This window comes from Nycticebus coucang, chromosome 11 (genome assembly GCF_027406575.1).
Source record: "Nycticebus coucang isolate mNycCou1 chromosome 11, mNycCou1.pri, whole genome shotgun sequence".
Lineage (NCBI taxonomy): Eukaryota > Metazoa > Chordata > Mammalia > Primates > Lorisidae > Nycticebus > Nycticebus coucang.
In genome coordinates this window covers 59110759-59130325 of record NC_069790.1, presented here as the reverse complement: position 1 = coordinate 59130325, position 19567 = coordinate 59110759, and the positions used below count along the sequence as shown (strand labels likewise).

Sequence of the window (19567 nt, the reverse complement as noted above, 5' to 3'; positions counted from 1 at the left end):
GTAAGGAGTTTATTTTTAAGTGACAAAATGTAGTTTCAAATATTTTAAATCAGTTACCTGATAGTAGTCATTTGATTGGAATGGAGTATAATCTAAAACCAGAGTTCATGCTGTTTCTCGGCTTAGTGCCTAAATTGACTTTGAAGGCAATCAACATGTGAGCAAGTAAGTGTAAAGTCCTTAAAGCAGGAAGTTTAGAGGGTCATAAATAGGGCCAATTTAGCAGGTGTGAAGAGCCGGGCAGAGAAGTATAGTAATGTTAGGACAAAAGGCACATCTTTCTTTTCTCCTAACCATGGCATGAACATTGAGTTATTGCTGCTTTGCTGCAGGGTTTTTTTTTTTTTTTAAGTTGTATTGCCCTGGGAGATTATAATAGTGCTGTTTTACAATATAATAAATGTATTCTTTTTTTTTCTTTTTTTGAGACAGAGTCTCACTATGTTGCCCTCGGTAGAGTGCTGTGGCATCATAGCTCACAACAACCTCAGACTCTTGGGCTTAAACGATTTTCTTGCCTCATCCTCCCAAGTAGCTGAAACTACAGGCACCTGCCACAATGCCAGGCTATAATAAATGTATTCTTAAAAGAAGAGATTAGTAGTAAAGTATTATATAAAGTTCTCCTGTATTTTCCCTTCCAAAAAAAGAAAATCTACATTTAGGACAGTGGTAATTTCAACTTCCTAAATAATTTATAATTTATTTAAGCTTTTGTCTACTAATAGTTTTTCTAAAACAAATTACAATACAACATTATCTAGCTATGTCATATTTTTAAAATTTACATAAAATAAAATTTAAATTTTTAAAAATTACATCTTTGACTATTAATACTCAGGATAATTTTATATATACACACACACACGTATTTCTTTTTTTTTTTTTGAGACAGAGTCTCACTTGTCACCCCCAGTTGAGTGTCATGGTGTCATAGTTCACAGCAACCTCAAATTCTTGTGCTCAAGTGATTCTCTTGCCTCAGCCTCCCAAGTAGCTAGGACTACAGGCACCTGCCACAACATCCAGCTAATTTTAGAGACAGAGTCTTGCTCAGGCTGGTCTCAAACTCCTTTCCTGAAGTGATTCTCCCACCTCAGCCTCCTAAAGTGCTAGGATGATAGGCGTGAGCCACTGTGTTGCAGATCCTATATGTTATTCTATTTAACTACTTCTCCACTACTCTCAGAGCCTAAATTTTTATAGACCTTTTCTTTAAAAAAAAAAAAAAAAGAGAAAGAAAGAAAAACAAGGTCTTCCTCTGTCAGCTAGGCTGCAGCGTAGTTATATAGTCATAGGTCACTGAAACCTGGGCCCAAGCAGTCCCTCTGCCTCAGTCCCCCAAATAGCTGGGACTGCAGGTTTGTGCTACCAGGCTAATTTTTTAATTTTTTGTAGAGACAGAATCTCGTATGTTGCCCAAGCTGGTTGCAAATTCCTGGCCTCAGGTGATCCTTCCACCTCATCTTCCTGAAGTGGTAGGATTACAGGCATGAGATACCACACTTGGCCTGTAAAATATTTTTTCAGTTTATTTAGTTTATTTTAAGAATATTTAGAAATGCAGGAAGAATAAAAAGAGAAGAAAACTTTAAAAGAAAGGAGTTTGGGGATTATAGGAGAAAGGGATTAATGGAGAGAGAAATAGATATTTCTTTTAGAAAAAGATGGGGCAGCGCCTGTGGCTCAAAGGAGTAGGGCACCGGCACCATGTACCAGAGGTGACAGGTTGAAATCCAGCCCCGGCCAAAAAAAAAAAAAAAAAAAGACTGTCCCTGAAAAAGATACAAAAGATTTTAGCTCTTTATAGAGCTAATGAAATCTTGCTTACAGATAGCAAAAATAATAATTTTCTTGAGGGCTGTTTTACTACAGAGTACTAAGTGTTTTAAATGCCTTATACCATTAATCCTTACACTTTCCCTGGGGACAAGCTGTATTTTCTCCGGTTCGCAGATGTATAAACTGAGTCTTAAGAGAAGTTATGTGACTTGCTCATGGTCGCACACTAAGTGGTTGAGCAAGAATTCTTCTCACATTTCTCTGAGCAGGAAGCCCTGTGATACTGCACTGCCAAAAGCACTGGGGCCTGTTTGGTCTTGTCAGTAAGAAGTATTTCATACTACCATTCAACATTTATTAAACTCTTAACTCATGAGAGCACTGTTGTCCAGTACTGGACTTTAAGGAATCCACTGTCTAATTAAGGAGACATATATGCATTTAACGAGTAAAGAATACTTTTACAGAAAGGAAACAAATAATTTGGGTACAAATTAATAAAATCCAAATAAATTTAACAACAAAAAAAAACAATAGCTACCAGTTTCTAGTTTCAAACTTTAATAATAGTGTTCTAGTATTGGGTTGTTACCAACTCACTAAGAAGAGAGCCTGGACTGCACTGGAATCTGGCTGAATAGGAGGAAAGGATGGCCCTGCAGTGACAGTTTTGGGGATTGAAATGTCAGCTTCTTAGGACAAGAAAGTTAGTGCTTTCAGCTAGGGCTTCTCTAACTTTAATGTGCATGTGAATATCCTGGGGCTTTTGTTAAAATACAAGTCTAGGGTGTGACGTGACATGCTATCCCTCTAACCTGATCCTGTATGGTACCAGGTCTATTCCACGGGTAACTGAGTAGTGACTGAGGCATTAGACCACAGAGCTAGGAATTTGGTCATAAATTGTTGTATAAAAAAAACAGGTAAATGGCACATGAGATTGGGTATTAATTTTGAACTTAAATAACTATGTATGTGTTGATTTTAAAATAATACCTGGTCATCACAAGTAGTTGTAGAAAGATAAAGAACATTAGAAATACTATTATGTTAGATAACTTTGAAGAAAATATAGTCATTATAGTGTTCAGCAACCTGATAATTATATATATGCTTAACCACCAAATGTATTTCAGTGTCTACTGAGTTTAATACCAGTATTATAGCAAAATTTTCAGACATTAGTTATTAGAAACAGGATAAATGATAGTTTAGAACAGAAATCTCCAGAAGTAATCTTCCCAGGGTCAAAAGCTGGCTCTACCACATAGGAGCCATGTGACCTCAAGGCAAGTTAGTCCTCTGTGATTCTCTTCCTCATGTCTAAAGTTGGCATTATCATAGGACAGATCTCATAGGGTTTTAAGAAAATAATATATATAAAGCACTTTGTACATTGCTTAGCAGTAAATTGGAAATGCTATTACTACTAGTATTGATAACTATTTCTAAGAAATTTTTTTTTTTTTTTTCTTTTGTAGAGACAGAGTCTCACTTTATGGCCCTCAGTAGAGTGCCGTGGCGTCACACGGCTCACAGCAACCTCCAACTCCTGGGCTTAAGCGATTCTCTTGCCTCAGCCTCCCGAGTAGCTGGGACTACAGGCGCCCGCCACAGCGCCCGGCTATTTTTTTTGTTGTTGTTGTTGCAGTTCAGCCGGGGCCGGGCTTGAACCCGCCACCCTTGGTATATGGGGCCGGCGCCTTACCAACTGAGCCACAAGCGCCGCCCTATTTCTAAGAAATTTTAAGCTGATTCTCAAGGTCTTGCCTTGTCAGTGCTATAATATTCTAATTTTGTAGTATGTCAACAGATGATTAGCATCTGCCCTCTTTCAGCTTCTGAGGCTCTAAATGATTTATAGGCTGCTCTCTGAGGCTGCCACTAAATGCTACTCTTGTATCTTAGGTTGCTTTTTAATCAGCAATTAAGTACATATTGAGAAATCTATTCATTTAGTATTTATTAAGTAGCTGCAAACAAGTGACCAAAATGACTGTTGCTGTCTACAGTCAAACCAATTTTGTAATATAAAAATAACTAGTTCTTGGTGGTGCATGATGGTTCACACCTATAATCCTAGCACTTTGGAATCGGAGGTAGGAAGATTTCTTGAGGTCAGGAGTTTGAGACCAATCTAAGCAGCACAGGAAGACCCCATCTCACAAAAAAAAAAAAAGAAGAAGAAGAAGAAGAAATTAGCCAGGAGTGGTAGTGTGTGTCTGTAGTCCCAGCATCCAAGCTACTTGGGAAGCTGAGGCAGGGGATCACTTGAGCATAGGGGTTTGAGGTTGCATTGATCTATGGTCGTGCCACTGCCACTGGGAAACTAAGCAAGACCCTGTCTCTTAAATTAAGAATCTAGTTCTTAATATCTGTCATTAGTCTCAGTTGCTGTATAACTATCAGTGATCAGTGGCTTTGCCATTATTGACAGTCCATCTTCAGAAATAAATAGACAAATAAATGTCTACTGTTGTACCCATAGGGGCACTCTGATTTTCAACTAAAATTGTGTGAAGTTACCCTAAGGTTTTCTGTAATTCAGACCTAAGGATCTCTTGGTTTTAGTTTCTACCTCTGCTTCTCTCTGCTTAACAGCCCACGTGGCACCCAAACCTGGAGTGGGTTAATTAGATTTTACTAGACTAAATCAAACTAGTCTTACTTGGTGTCTAAAATAACTGACTTAATTCTATAGTTTTTAGAGTCTTTTGATAGCAACTAAGTTAAACTTAAGTTTTAGTATGTGGACTCTTCCCCTTCTACAACTTTTTTGCTTCATGAGAGGATATTTTAGGTAGGAATTGGCTCCTTTTATCTTTCTTCAAAACGTCTCTGCTTTGAGTAGAATAGTTTAAGGATGTTCAGTTTGAGCATTTCTAGGACTTGCACAGGTGTACTCGGCTTAGAAAAATCACATTTCTTTTATTCTTACGACTCATTTTAAGCATTTGTACTTTGCAAAGTTAATAGCACTCTTCATTCTGTCTTGATAAATACTTGTATAAACATCTTTCTCTCTTCTTTTGATAATTTTGATATTAAAGATCACTAACTTAGAAGAACAATTAGAACAATTTAGAGAAGAACTGGAAAACAAGAATGAAGAAGTTCAGCAACTACATATGCAATTAGAAATACAGAAAAAGGAGTCTACTACCCGTCTACAAGAACTAGAACAAGAACATAAATTATTTAAGGTAATTAGTTTAGAAAGCTTTTGCGTATAAATAAGTGAGTTTTGGTTCTGTATAGCTTATTAAGCATTTGCTAAATCCAGCTACTAAATAATACATTAATGGGCAAACAGATTTGCATGAAACTTATTTTCAGCCCAACCTAAACATTTGAATTCATCATAAGTGAAAAATGTTGAGAGCTTTTATCAAATATTTTTAAAATTATTGATTTATAATAACCATATGATACTTCTGATTTTTTTCATTTGTACCTAATATGCACCATATTAAGAGTTAATTGAAAGAATGTTCTCAAAATGACATGTAATGATACGTTCAACTTTTATGGTTATTTTTATCCCTAGGATGAAATGGAGAAACTGGGATTTGTTATAAAGGAATCTGGTCCTATGTCTACTAAGGACCAACATGTGCTATTTGGGAAATTTACTCAAATAATTCAGGAAAAAGAGCTTGAAATTGACCAATTAAATGAGCAAACTGCAAACCTTCGGCAGCAACTTAAAAGTACAACAGATAACAAGGTATATTCATTTACAATTGGTTATTAGCTGAAATTAATATGAGCCAGAATTTGAAAGGGCAAAATAGTTATAATTTTCAGTTTTACACTAAGTTTAAAAACCAGGTAACTCTGAATTCTCTTTTAGCCATTAATGTTAATTTATAAGAAGCAAAGGTTTAGTAATCTGTGAATATTTTTGTTCCTTCTAATATTGTTGGGCTGGTGTTGGTGGTATAGTGGTGAGCGTGGCTGCCTTCTTCTTTTTTTTTTATTTTTATTTTTTTTATTAAATCATAGCAGTGTACATTGATATAATCATGGGGCATCATTCATTAGACCGTTTACCAAGTTTCACATATACCCTTGTAAGATGCACCGCTGGTGTAATCCCACCAATCCCCCTCCCTCTACCCACCTCCTCCCTCTCTCCCCTCCCTTTCCCCCTTCCCCCTATTCTTAGGTTGTAACTGGGTTATAGCTTTCATGTGAAAACCCTAAATTAGTTTCATAGTAGGACTGAGTACATTGGGTACTTTTTCTTCCATTCTTGAGATACTTTACTAAGAAGAATATGTTCCAGCTCCATCCATGTAAACATGAAAGAGGTAAAGTCTCCCCTGCCTTCCTCTTGATACTGTCAAAGGATTTTAATGTTTTTCTGGGAAGCTTTATGACTTAGATTTTATCATATTATAATCAAATCTATTATAAATACTTCTACTTAATATGAGTTAATTAGCTTTGTGTACAACTTATTAGAGACTTTATTTCAGTACTTCATCCTTTTCAATTACAACATTTTTTTAATGAAATTTTTACAATTTTTTTTTCAGGTTAATATGAGGGTACAGATGATTAGGTTACATTGGTTGCATTTGTTAGATAGAGTCCAGGTTGTAGTCATGCCCCTCACCCAGGAGGCGCGCCAGATACCCATACATTGTGCACATTGACAGTACACCAGTCCCCTCCTCCTCCTCCTCTTTTCCTCTCCCTCTTTCCCATACCCCTTCCCCCCAGCTTGAGTTTAATTTTGCTTTTCCTCCTGTATGTGCATGTATTTGTTCATCCAGGTTTCATATTAGAATTGAGTACATTGCATATCTGATTTGCCATTCATGTGGTACTTTACAAGTAGAATGTTCTTCAGCTTCATCCAGGTTAATATAAAAGATGTCAAGCCTCCATCTTTTTTATGACTGAATAGTATTCCATGGTATACATATACCATATTAATAACATTGATGTGTTGATGGGCACTTGGGTTGATTCCACATCTTGGTGATTGTGAATTCAATTAAGACATATTGATAGAGGGAGGCCAAGGCAGGAGGATTACTTGAGGCTAGGAGTTCAAGACCACCCTGAGCAAGAGTGAGACCCTATCTCTACAAAAAAATAGAAAAATTAGCTGGATGCACCTACAGTCCCAGCTACTTGGGAGGGTGAGGCAGGAGGATTGCTTAAGCCAGGAATATGAAGATGCAGTGAGATCACACCACTATACTCTAGCCCAGGAAGACAGAGCTCAAAAAAATAAACAGAAAATGGATGTAGATACTGACTGTTTTTCTAATAGGAAATCAGCTACTAAAAGTATAAGTCACTTTACATTTAACTTTCTGAATGAAGTTCTAAATAAAGTCTTTGTTTCATATGATGTAGAAGGTGTTGTCTGTATTGAATTAAAGTAAGGTAGTATGTCTGAGAACTAGTAATCTCTTTAAAGTCCTGCCTAAAATAAATTACAGCTTCCAAAATATAAATACGTATTTATTATGTATGTTATCTTTTTCATTAAATGATAGGTTATTGAAGAGAAAAATGACTTAATAAGGCATCTTGAAATCCAGATAGAATGTTTGAAGAGTGATCAAGAATGTTTGAAGAAAAATAGAGAAGAAGAAATAGAGCAGCTCAACGAAGTGATAGAAAAACTACAACAGGAATTGGGGAATATTGGACAGAAAACATCAGTGGATCCTAATTCTTTTCCAGAAGAAGCAGACAGTTTAAAACATCAATTGGATATAGTTACAGCTGAAAAGCTAGCTTTGGAAAAGCAACTAGAAGCTGCTAATGAAGAAATGACCTTCATGAGAAATGTACTTAAGGAAACCAATTTTAAAATGAATCTGCTAACACAAGAATTATGCAACTTAAAGAGAGAATGTGAAAATACGGAAAAAGTCCAAAGCGCACCAAAGGAGAGTGTTGACGTGACTATAGATGATCTGAGCAAAAGCAAGTCTGCACTAGAAGTAGTTCTTACTGAGGACAATCCTACACCCCAAGAAAATCAGACTTACTTCAAATCTTTTGAAGAAAACAGCAAAGTTTCCATAAGTAATTTGGGGAAAAAGTTGCTACAACTTGAGAGCACTGTTAGTGCAAAGGACTTAGAACTTATCCAGTGTCACCAACAAATAAAAGACATGCAAGAGCAAGGTCAGTCTGAAACAGAGATGCTTCAAAAGAAGATTTTAAACCTGCAGAAAATTCTTGAGGAAAAAGTAGCTGCTGCCCTTGTGAGTCAAGCCCAACTTGAGGCCATTCAGGAATATGCAAAGTTCTGTCAGGATAGACAGGCAGTGTCATCCAAACCTGCAAGGGCAAATGAACAGAATTTAAATCAACTAACAGAAATCAAAATTGGGTCAGATGTATCAGCATTAACCTTGAGAATATCAGAATTAGAAAGCCAGGTGGTTGAAATACACTCTAATTTGATTTTAGAAAAAGAACACATAGAGATTGCACAGAAAAATGCTTTGGTAAAAGAAAAGAAGCTGCTAGAACTACAGAAGCTGTTGGAGGAGAATGAGAAAAAACAGGAAGGGAAAGAAAGAAAAAGGAGCCCTCAAGGAGATTTTGAAGTTCTCGAGGTTAGTTTCTTACTTTATTTTTTACCTGTAAATGCCTCAAACTCTTTCCTTTATTCTTTAAACTGCCTATTTATTAAATTAAACATAGTGTCCTTTTTACATCTAACAATTTATACCAAAGGATGTTTTGTAAAAATACAATGTTGTGAAAGAAAAACTTTAGGCAAACTATGAATAATTTTAAATAAATTTATTTGAGTAAAGAACAATTTATGAATTGGGCAGCACTCAAAACCAGAAGAGTTTCCCAAATCTCTGCTATACAGTAGAGGACAGTGGGTATTTACTGACAGAACTCTTAAGTAAAGTACAGAAATAGCTTGATTTGTTACCGCTAAATGTCTCCTTTATTTGGACATGGTCTGATCAGTTAGCTGCTTGGGAATGGCTGAGAATCAGCTGTTTTCAATTTGGTTACACACTCCTAAGTCAGATAACAGTTTCTTACATAAGAGCTCAAGGTATAGAGGCAGCCTCAGGCCAAACTTAACAACACTGTTTAGTAACCTTATTATCACTAGAATAATGGATGCTGGCTATATTTTGTGGTCTTCAAACATGATATTTATTTCATCGTCCATAGCAGTCTGAAGAAATACAGAAACATTAAGTTTAGCAAATGTCCTCTAGGACTTGTATGGGATTTTTTTCCTTAATTTCCTTACAATGTGCATGTTATGTTATCATGCCTTTAAAGTAATAAAAAGTATCAAAATATGTTATTTTTGGCAAAGATTACAGACAGACTTTAGAGAAAAAAATATATTAGTATCTAATGAATTAATGTGTGGGTGACAATTTTTTTGTTACAAATTTTTTACCTTATAATAAGATTTCATCCTTTTTTTGGTAAAAATTTGTATTTGACCTCTGTAAGTATACTTACATAATACCTGCAATTGTAGTTATTTCTTAACATATAACAGATGTGACAGAGGTATTTTTTTAATTCTCACTTTGTAAATTTGCAATTTTAAATATTAGAAGTATGGTCTTACCTAAACACAAGGCAATTACTAAGTCACAGTTCTATAATTCCATTTACTTGACTTTTTCCTCTTAGCTTATTTGAACTACAAATTACTATAAGTAATAAACTTATAATTAGAATAATGTGACTTTCTACCTCTAAGAAATATCTTAATTACACCTGGTTCCTTTTGAGCAAAGTGAAACAAATATGAAGCACTTTTAAATGGTCACAAAAATATTTTCCTTAATAATTTTTAAATTTTTTATGGGTGGCACCCGTGGCTCAGAGGAGTAGGGCACTGGCCCCATATGCCAGAGGTGGTGGGTTCAAACCCAGCCCCGGCCAAAATCTGCAAAAAAAAAAAAAATTTAATAATAATAATTTTTTTATTTTTAATATATATATTAATGGCATGATTTATTTTTAATTTATTGAAAAACCTCATTCTTTTCTCAAGGAGAGAATCATTGTCTCAAGAATGTGAGGTGATGATTCTGAAAAACTTTTCCTGTTTGTTGAAAGAACTTTGATCATTGCAACCCCTTTTATTTGTAAGTCGTCACTCCTGGGAAAGTTTTATTAGAATGTAGCAGTGCCTTGAATGTACCCATATTTTTTTAAATGATGTGTTTTTTATGTTTTCACTACCTTTCAGACAACTACTGAGCTAATTAATACCAATGAAGAAAGTGGATTTGGGGGAGAACTTGAGGTCCTTAAAGCCAAATCAGTGGCTACCAAAGAAGAACTTGCCAGTTACAAAGAAAAGGCAGAAAAACTTCAAGAAGAGCTTTTAATAAGAAAAGTAATAAAGCTTGTAATTCACTTATTCCTGTTTATCTTGATTTCATTGCAAAGTATATTCTGTTCTCTATAAACAAACTCAGATCTATAATTGAAAAGCTACATAAAATCTTCAATGAAAAATCCCAGTGTTAGGAATTTATTTACCACCATCTTCTTGCTTGGTTTTCTGGCAATCTTTCTTAGGAGGATACTTTTAATGTCTAGTCTGTTAATGAAGGAGAAAAAAGAAGCAAAAGTAGAAAGTGGTAAGATTATTTTCCTTCTGTAGTTATCTGTGACCATACATACATACCATTATAGTTGAGTGTTTCTGAAATGTTTTTCCTAATACTCTAAGGAAAGTGAACATAGTACTACAGATTATACTCTCCCCATGCCTTTAAATTTGACTTTTTTTTTTCTTTTTTGAGACAAAGTCAAATTGCACTCTCCCCCTGCCTTGAAATTTGACTGTTTTGGGTTTTTTTGTTTTTTTGAGACAGAATCTCACTATGGTGCAGTAGAGTGCTGTGGCGTCACAGCTCACAGTAACCTCAAACTCTTGGGCTTAAACAATTCTCTTGCCTCAGCTTCCCAGGTAGCTGGGACTACAGGCACCCACCACAAATGCACGGCTATTTTTTAGAGATGGGGTCTCACTCTGTCTCAGGCTGGTTCGAACTCCTGAGCTCAGGCATTCCACCCGCCTCAGCTTCCCAGAGTGCTAGGATTATAAGGCCTGAGCCATCACATCTGGCCTAATTTGACATTTAATATGGAAATTTTTTAATTTAATTCTTTACTGTTCTATTCCTTACATTTTAGGTAAAAGAAACAAATCTGGCATCTCTTCAGAAAGATTTAAGCCAAGTTAGGGATCAACTTGCAGAGGCAGAAGAGAAATTATCCCACTTTGTCAATAAAGAAGATGAGACTGAAGTACAAGAAAACAGGAAGGTCTGCATATTAGAGCCACTTCCTATTAAAGTGGGTAAAAGTTCTGCATCCCAGACTGAGGGGACCATCAAGGTCAATAGCAGCAATCAGACTCCACAAGTTCCTGCAAGAAATATAGGAATCCAGATTGATTTGCAGAGCGAATCAGAAGATATCACTGAAATCATCAGTCAGTTTACTGAAAAAATTGAGCAAATGCGAGAACTACATGCTGCTGAAATTTTGGATATGGAATCCAGACATATTTCAGAAACGGAAACCTTAAAGAGAGAACATGATGTTGCTGTTCAGTTACTGACAGAGGAATGTGCTACACTGAAGGCAGTGATACAGTGTGTGAGAACTAAAGAGGTATTTTGTTTTATAATGGGGAGAGTTCAATATTCTCTTTTATTATTTCAGCAGATTTAGATTGTACAAGTTGAATTCCATTACATGTAAATATTTTATAGTGATGAAATCTAGGCTTTTAGTGCATCTGTCACCCAAATAGTATACATTGTACATCAGAGCTGATTTTTCAACCCTTACCCCCTCATCTAATTCCATCCAAGTTGTTGCAAAAGGTATAATTGCATTCTTTCTTATGGCTGAGTAGTGCTGCATGCGGGGCACTTCGGTTGATTCTATGTCTTTGCGATTGTGAATCCTGCTGCAGTAATGCGAGTGCAGATGTCTTTTTGATGTAATTTTATTTCCTTTGGCTAGATACCCAGTAGTAGGATTTCAGGATTAAATAGCAGAACAACTTTTAGTTCTTTGAGAAATCTCCATACTGATTTCCATGGAGGCCGTACTAATTTACATTCCTATCAACAGTAATAAGCGTTCCCCTTTTCTGCTGCATCCACGCCAACATCTTTCTAACAATGGCCATTCTAATCATAGTAAGATGGCATCTCATTGTGGTTTTAATTTGCATTTCTCTGATAATTAGTGATTTGGGGCATTGTTTTCATATGTTTGTTAACTATTTATGTATCTTCTTTTGCAAAATGCCTGCAAAATCATTTGCCCACTTTATTAAGGGGTTGGTTGTTTTTTTCTTGTTGAATTCTTCAAGCTCCTTCTAGATTCTAGGTAGTAGTCCTTTATTCAGATGTATTTTACAAATATTTTCTCCCGTTCTGTAGGTTGTCAGTTTGCTCTTTTGATCACTTCGTTTGCTGTACAGAAGCTTTTTAGTTTTAAGGATGATTTGTCTTTTTTTGTTGCATTTCTTTTTGGCATCTTAGTTATAAATTTTTTGCCTAGGGCCATGTCCAATAGAGTTTTCTATTCTTCTAGAATGTTTATGGCGTCAGGGCTTTCACATTTAAGTCTTTACTCCATTTCGAGTCAATTTTTATATATGGTAAGAGATAGGAATGTAGTTTCATTCTTCTGCATGTGGCCATCTAATTTTCCCAGCGTCATTTATTAAATAGGGTATCTTTTCCCCAGTGTACGTTTTTGTCTCCTTGTTAAAATCAGTTGGTTTTAGGTATATGACTTTCTTTCTGGGTTCTCTGTTCTGTTCCATTGATCCATGTGTCTACTCTTATGCTGGTACCATGCTATTTTAGTTACTATAACCTGGTAGTGTAATTTGAAGTCAGGTAATGTGATGCCTCCAGATTTGTTCTTTGTTGTTTATGATTGCTTTGGCTATTCAGTCTCCTTTTTTGCTCCCACATGAATTTTTTTTTTTTTTGAGACAGTGTCTCACTGTGTCACCCTCAGTAGAGTGCCGTGGTGTCACAGCTCTCAGCAACCTCCAACTCTTGGGCTTAAGTGATCCTCTTACCTCAGCCTCCCAAATAGCTGGGACTACAGGCACCTGCCCAACACCTGGCTATTTTTTTGTTGCAGTTGTTTAGCTGGCCCAGGCCAGGTTTGAACCCACCACCCTTGGTGTATGTGGCTGGTGCTGTAACCACTGTGCTATGGACAGCAAGCCCCACATGAATTTCAGAATTGTTCTTTCTAATTTATTTCATTTCTTTTGTATTCTATGAAAAATGATGTTGGTATTTTGATAGGAATTACCTTTGGGCAGTTTGGTCATTTTAACATTTTTCCAATGAACATGGGATGTTCTTCCATTTGTGTCCTCTGCAGTTCCTTTCATCAGTGATTTGCAGTTCTCCTCATAGAGATCTTTTATGTCCTTGGTTAAATATAGTCCTAGGTTTGTTTGTTTGCAGCTATTGTGAACAGGATTCAGTTCTCGAGTTGGTTCTCAGCGTGGGCATTCTTGGTGTATATAAATGCTGTCAATTTTTGTTGATTTGATAACCTGAGACTTCACTGAATTCGTTTATCCCATCTGGACATCTGGAGGAGTCCTCAAGGTTTTCTAGGCATAAGTTCATATCATCAGTAAACAGATAATTTGACTTCTTTTCTAATTTGGATGCCATTTATTTCTTTCTCTTACTTGATGGCTCTGCCTAGGACTTCCAGGACTATGTTGAGTAGAAGTGGTGAAAGTGAGCAGCCTTGACTTGTTCCGGTTCTTGGAGAGACTGCTTTCAGCTTCTTGCCATTCGGTATAATGTTGGCTATGGTTTGTCATATGTTGCTTTTATTATTTTGAGTGTTCCTTCTATGCTAAGTTTTTTCGGGGTTTGTATCATGGAGGTATTCTGGAGTTTTTCAGATGCTTTCTCTGAATCTGTTAACATGATCATATGGGGTATTTTTTTGTTCTGTTTATGTGGTGAATCACATTTATTGACTAGTGTCAATATAACCATTCTTGTATTCCCAGGATTGATTGTGGTAAAGTAGCCTTTGATGTGCTATTGGATTCAGTTACTTTCTCAATTTGCTAGTATTTTGTTAAGGATTTTTGCACCTGTGTTCATCAGAGATACTAGTCTGTAGTTTTCTTTTTGTTTTTGTTGCCGCATCACTTGCTAACTTTGAGATGAGGGTGATACTGGTTTTTTAGAATGAGTTGGATAGAGAGGATTCCCTCCTTCTCAGTCTTTTGGAATGGTTTCAGGAGGAATTCTTTATAAGTCTAGGGGAATTAGGTTATTAATCCCTCTGCCTGAGCTATTTTTGGTGGGGGAGATTTTTTACAATGGATACAATCTCACTACTTGTTGGTCTATTCAGGGTTTCTGTTTCTTCATGGTTCAGATTTGGAAGGTTGTATGTTTCCTAAGACAAAATTAAAAAAAAAAAAAAAACACTGAGGCAGTCTCTTTCTTTGTAGTTTTTGGCCAGGGCTGGGTTTGAACCCGCCACCTCTGGCATATGGGGCTGGCGCCTACTCCTCTGAGCCACAGGCACCACCCCAGTCTCTTCCTTATAATACTATTATTATGTTTTTTTTTATTATTTTTAAATCTTTCCATTATGTGGAGTTAGATAATTTATTAAATTCCTGTGTACATTTTGAACCTGTTATTTCCTAATTCATGATTATCTCTTCTTATGGCAATATCCATGAAGAAAAAATACAGACTTGCTATAAACTGGATAGTTTCATTTATTGTGAAAGGTATGACTAAATCTGTCATTGATTTCTTTTTTTATGACAGCATTAGAAAATAAGAAAATTATTTATTGGATTTTATTTTTATTAGAGCAAAAAAAAAAAATTTTTTTTTTTTGTTTTTTCTTATTAGGGATCCTCTGTTCCTGAATTAACACATTCTGACACTTACCAAACTAGAGAAATATCTTCCAGTGGTAAGTTATATACATTTCTGGGATGATTATAATATTTGTTTTTAAAATGCTGTTTTAGAGGCAAGGGACTGTTTTTCTTATTCCTTTTTTTAACAGGAAATCATTTCTTTTATTTTAGATTCTGGATCAGACTGGGGCCAGGGAATTTATCTTACACATAGTCAGGGATTTGACACAGCATTAGAAGGCCGAGGAGAAGAAGGTGAAAGTTCAACAGATTCCTTTCCAAAGAAAATAAAGGTACTAAAAGATAGTTATCTTTTACTAACTTAACCAGTATTTTCTTATTGAACACAGTAGTTTATTAGAAGCTATATTGTGAGATCGCCTCTGAAGAGAGAATTGCATAGTTAAAAAGGAGCCCTGAGGATCTGGTATGGCTTGTTGTTTTTGTTTTTCTTTTTAAGTAGATGGGTCTTACTCTGTCTCCCATGCTGCTGGAGTGCAGTGACATGATTGTAACTCAGGACAGCCTCAAACTTTTGACGTCAAGCAATCTTCCTGCCTCAGCCTACCAAGTAGCTGGGACTGCAGGCATATGCAATTGTGCCTGCCTAATATTTTTTGTCTTTTTTTAAATTTTATTTTCTCTATTTATTTTCTTAGAGACTGTTCTTATTAATGTTGCCCAAGCACCAGCTTGGTCTTGGAACTGGCTGCAAGCAATTCTCCTGCCTCAGCCTCCCAAGTCACTGGGATCATAGGCATGAGCCGCCACACTCAGCTTAGGGATCTATTTTATTTCAATATTTCATAGATATTAAAGGGTAATATACATATTTAATGGTTATGAAAATGTTTTCCTATAATAATTCTCATTCTCAGTGTTTTTATTTGCCACAATTATTATAGGAGTCTCAAAGAGTAGAAGTTATTTCCCGTGTATGTCTTTTGGTCAGATCAATGCCAAACCTAGCAAGAATACATTGGCTGTATAGAGGAACTTGGGGACGAGAGCTATTGAAAAGTCAGCTTACTGCTTCATAGGAAGAAGGCATTCCGTAATGTTGGGCTGGAGTTTTCTCAATGGATTTTCTAAATCAGTATAACTAGATAAAGCTATCTTGCTTTAAATTCATTTCTCTTTGTAATTTTTCAGTCTTTGAACAAGTTGTCATAATTCTGACTTTTGGGATTTCGTTTCTAGGGATTACTGAGAGCTGTCCATAATGAGGGCATGCAAGTGCTTTCTCTCACAGAGTCTCCCTATAGTGACGGAGAAGACCATTCTGTTCACCAGCTTTCAGAATCTTGGCGAGAGGAGAGAAGAGCTTACCTCAGTACAATCTCATCTCTTAAGGATTTAATTACCAAAATGCAAGTGCAAAGGGAAGCTGAGGTACCCAAAGAATATTAAATATCTAAATAGTTTTATATTATTTGTGATGGTAACAATGCACTTTATAAATTAAATTATCTTTTATGTGTTTTCACATGGATTACTATACGTACTTTTATACTTGAAAGTAAATTTTTACCATCTTAGGCTATTAATATTTATTTTGGTTAATAGATTAGTATTTTTGGAATACTTTAAAAGGATGCTAATTTGAAAACTAACTTATTATTTGTGTTCCCTTAGGTTTATGATAGTTCGCAAGCTCAGGAGAGCTTCTCAGACTGGAGAGGTGAACTTCTCTTTGCCCTTCAACAAGTTTTCTTAAAGGAGCACAGTGTTTTATTAGCCGCGTTTCAGACTGAGCTGACAGCTCTGGGTACTAGAGATACAGTTGAATTATTAAACTGTTTAGAACAGAGACTACAAGAACAGGTATCTAAACAAAACTTTAATTTTCTCTAAAAGGGAAAAGTAGTAAGTTTGCAGAGGAGAAATCTTGCAGGTACCACCTTAACAGGATCAGAGTTAATAGAACCAGTAATGGAACAGACAGACATCATATAATTACTGATAAGGACACAGTATCACTTCTGTGGTATTTCTGTTAAATGCACAATCAGAATCTCCTCTTAGAGAAATATCAGACCAATACAAATTGAGGTAACAAATGTGTGTGATGACACCAAGTGCTGGTGGGGATGCAGAGAAACTGCATCTCATACTCTGCTGGTAGGAATGTAAAGTGGGAAACCCAACTCTGGAACATGATCTGGCAGTTTCTTACAATGTTAAAGGTACACGTACCATATAATCTAGTGATCACACACTAGATACTTAATCAGACAGAAATGAAAACTTAACAGTCTCTAGAAAAACCCATACGTGAATATTGTAACAGATTTATTTTGAATAGCCAAAAATACTAACAATCCAAATATCCTTTGACAAGTAAATGGGTAAACAGACTGTGCTACATCTATACAATGAAATACTGGTAAACAATTAAAAAGGAACAAAGGATTTCTACCCACAACAGCTTGTGTGGTTTATGACACTCTTGAAATTCCAAAATTACAGTGCTACAGACAAAATCATTAGTTTTCAGGGTTTATGGCCAGCAAGAGGATGTGACTACAAAGGAATTTCTTCGCCATAATGAAACAATCTGTACCTTGATCGTGCAGTGGTTACATGAACTTGTACATGTGATAAAATTTCATGGTATCATCCAATACACCAAGAAACAAATGAGTGCACATAGAAAATAATGAAATATGAATAAGCCCTATAGTCTAACTAGTATTGTACCAATGTCAGTTTCCTGGTTTCGATAATGTTCTGTGATTACATAAGATGTTGTCTTTCTGAAAACCTGCGTAAAGGTACACAGGAATTTGGCTTAAATTAGTTAAAAATAAAAAATTTTATTAATTGAGGGACGTAAAATAGCCTGTTGGCTTCAAAAATTTAAGGTTAATGAAAGATACAACTTACGAATATCACTTTTCCTTTTACTGTAAAGGACATTTAGCAAAATTTGAATAAGTTCCATATATTAAATAATAACTTACACACATGAACAGAAGCTATTACAGGTAATAGCTTAATTCCACTTTTACATAGGCTATGTAATATTTAGGGATAAGAGAGCACTTGTATACAATATATCCTCACACATTTTGGAAACGAAAAACAATGTTATTTTCTTGAGTTTTAAATTTTAAGTTTTTTAATTGATTGTACATATTTATGGGGTACATATAGCGATGTTTCAATACATACAACGTATAGTACTCAGATCAGGGTAATTAGTTTATCTGTCATCTTAGACATTTATTTTTTGTGTGTGTTAAGAGTGTTCAAGGGCGGCGCCTATGGCTCAGTGAGTAGGGCGCCGGCCCCATATACCGAGGGTGGTGGGTTCAAACCCAGCTCTGGCCAAACTGCAACAAAAAAATAGCCAGGCGTTGTGGCGGGTGCGTATAGTCCCAGCTACTTGGGAGGCTGAGGCAAGAGAATCGCCTAAACCCAGGAGTTGGAGGTTGCTGTGAGCTGTGACGCTACGGCACTCTACCGAAGGTGATAAAGTGAGACTCTATCTCTAAAAAAAAAAAAAAAGGTTCAAAATCCTCCTTCTAGCTATTTGAAACTGTATATATAATTGTTAACTATAGTAATCCTTCTGTGGAGTAGAACAGTAAAACTGATTCCTCTTTTCTGGCTGTAATTTTGTATCCTTTAACACATATCTCCCTAACCCTCTTTTCCTTCTACTCTTCCCAGCCTTTGGTGTCCTCTGTTCCACTTCTTTCTTCTATGAGATACCTTATTTTTCCTTTTTGAGGTAGAGTCTCACTTTGTCGCCCTCAGTAGAGTTGGCGTCATAGCACTCAGCAACCTCAAACTCTTGGGCTCAAGCGATTCTCTTGCCTCAGCCTCTCAAGTAGCTGGAACTACAGGCGTCCACAACACCCAGCCATGTTTAGAGACAGAGTCTTCCTCTTGCTCAGCCTGGTCTCCAACTCCTAAGCTCAGGCAGTCAACCCACCTGGGCCTCCCAGAGTGCTGGGATTATAGGCATGAGTCACCTCGCCCAGCCTTGAGATACCTTTTCTTTAGCTTTCACATATGAGTAAGAAGATGCAATGTTTATGTTCCTGCCTTATTTCACTTAATGTATGTCCTCCAGTTCTGTCCATGTGAAGTTTTTTAAATAAAAAACTTTTGGTATGGGCATTCCATTTATTCCTCTTTAGATAGATTTCTTGGTGGTTGATTTTCTGGTATCTACAACTTCTTCACTTGATTTTTTATTTCCTTTTGTTACAGGGTGTTGAATGTCAAGCAGCTATGGAATGTCTCCAGAAAGCAGATAGAAGGAGTTTGTTATCTGAAATTCAATCACTGCATGCCCAGATGAATGGTAGAAAAATGACTCTGATGAGAGAACAAGAGAATGACAAACCAAGCCATGGTAAATTGTATGACAGGCTCATACAGTTACGCAAATAGCTGAAAATATTTCACTTTGTTTCCCTTCCTCTTATTATTGTTCACTTAAAACACATTTTCTCAGTCACATTTTCTTTTCATTCTCATAACATTAAGACAATCTATATTAATTACTATAGGGGTTAGAGGATTGTCGAATTGGTTTTGAACAGCTTTATTTACAGGCAGTCTCCCAATTACAAACATCTGACTTACATACAACTTGCACATATGAACAGAAGCTATTATAGGTAATAGGAGAGTATTCAACTTACATACAAATTCAACTTAAGGGCAAACTTACAGAACCTATCTGGGTCATAACCAGGGACTGTCTGTAATTTAAAATGAACTGCCATTGCCCTGATCACGTTAAGCCCATTAAGATCATTATCTTAAGTGTTTCTTTTATTCTTTAGAAGATAACCACTTAACAGAAAAAGAAACCCACAATGCAAGTAA

At 36.1% G+C, this 19567-nt stretch overlaps 1 protein-coding gene across 7 annotated transcripts in view; it reads left to right on the top strand.

Moving 5' to 3' along the window:
- AKAP9 (A-kinase anchoring protein 9) overlaps positions 1–19567 on the top strand; it is a 193706-nt gene that overhangs the window by 154528 nt on the left and 19611 nt on the right. For all 7 annotated transcript variants that reach the window (XM_053608480.1, XM_053608479.1, XM_053608477.1 and 4 more), the window contains 10 exons: positions 4833–4985; positions 5330–5509; positions 7299–8375; positions 10004–10153; positions 10960–11442; positions 14712–14775; positions 14894–15015; positions 15923–16114; positions 16358–16546; positions 18944–19088. In XM_053608480.1, coding sequence (XP_053464455.1) covers positions 4833–4985; positions 5330–5509; positions 7299–8375; positions 10004–10153; positions 10960–11442; positions 14712–14775; positions 14894–15015; positions 15923–16114; positions 16358–16546; positions 18944–19088 — 2755 coding nt within the window. The remainder of the gene's footprint in view (positions 1–4832; positions 4986–5329; positions 5510–7298; positions 8376–10003; positions 10154–10959; positions 11443–14711; positions 14776–14893; positions 15016–15922; positions 16115–16357; positions 16547–18943; positions 19089–19567) is intronic.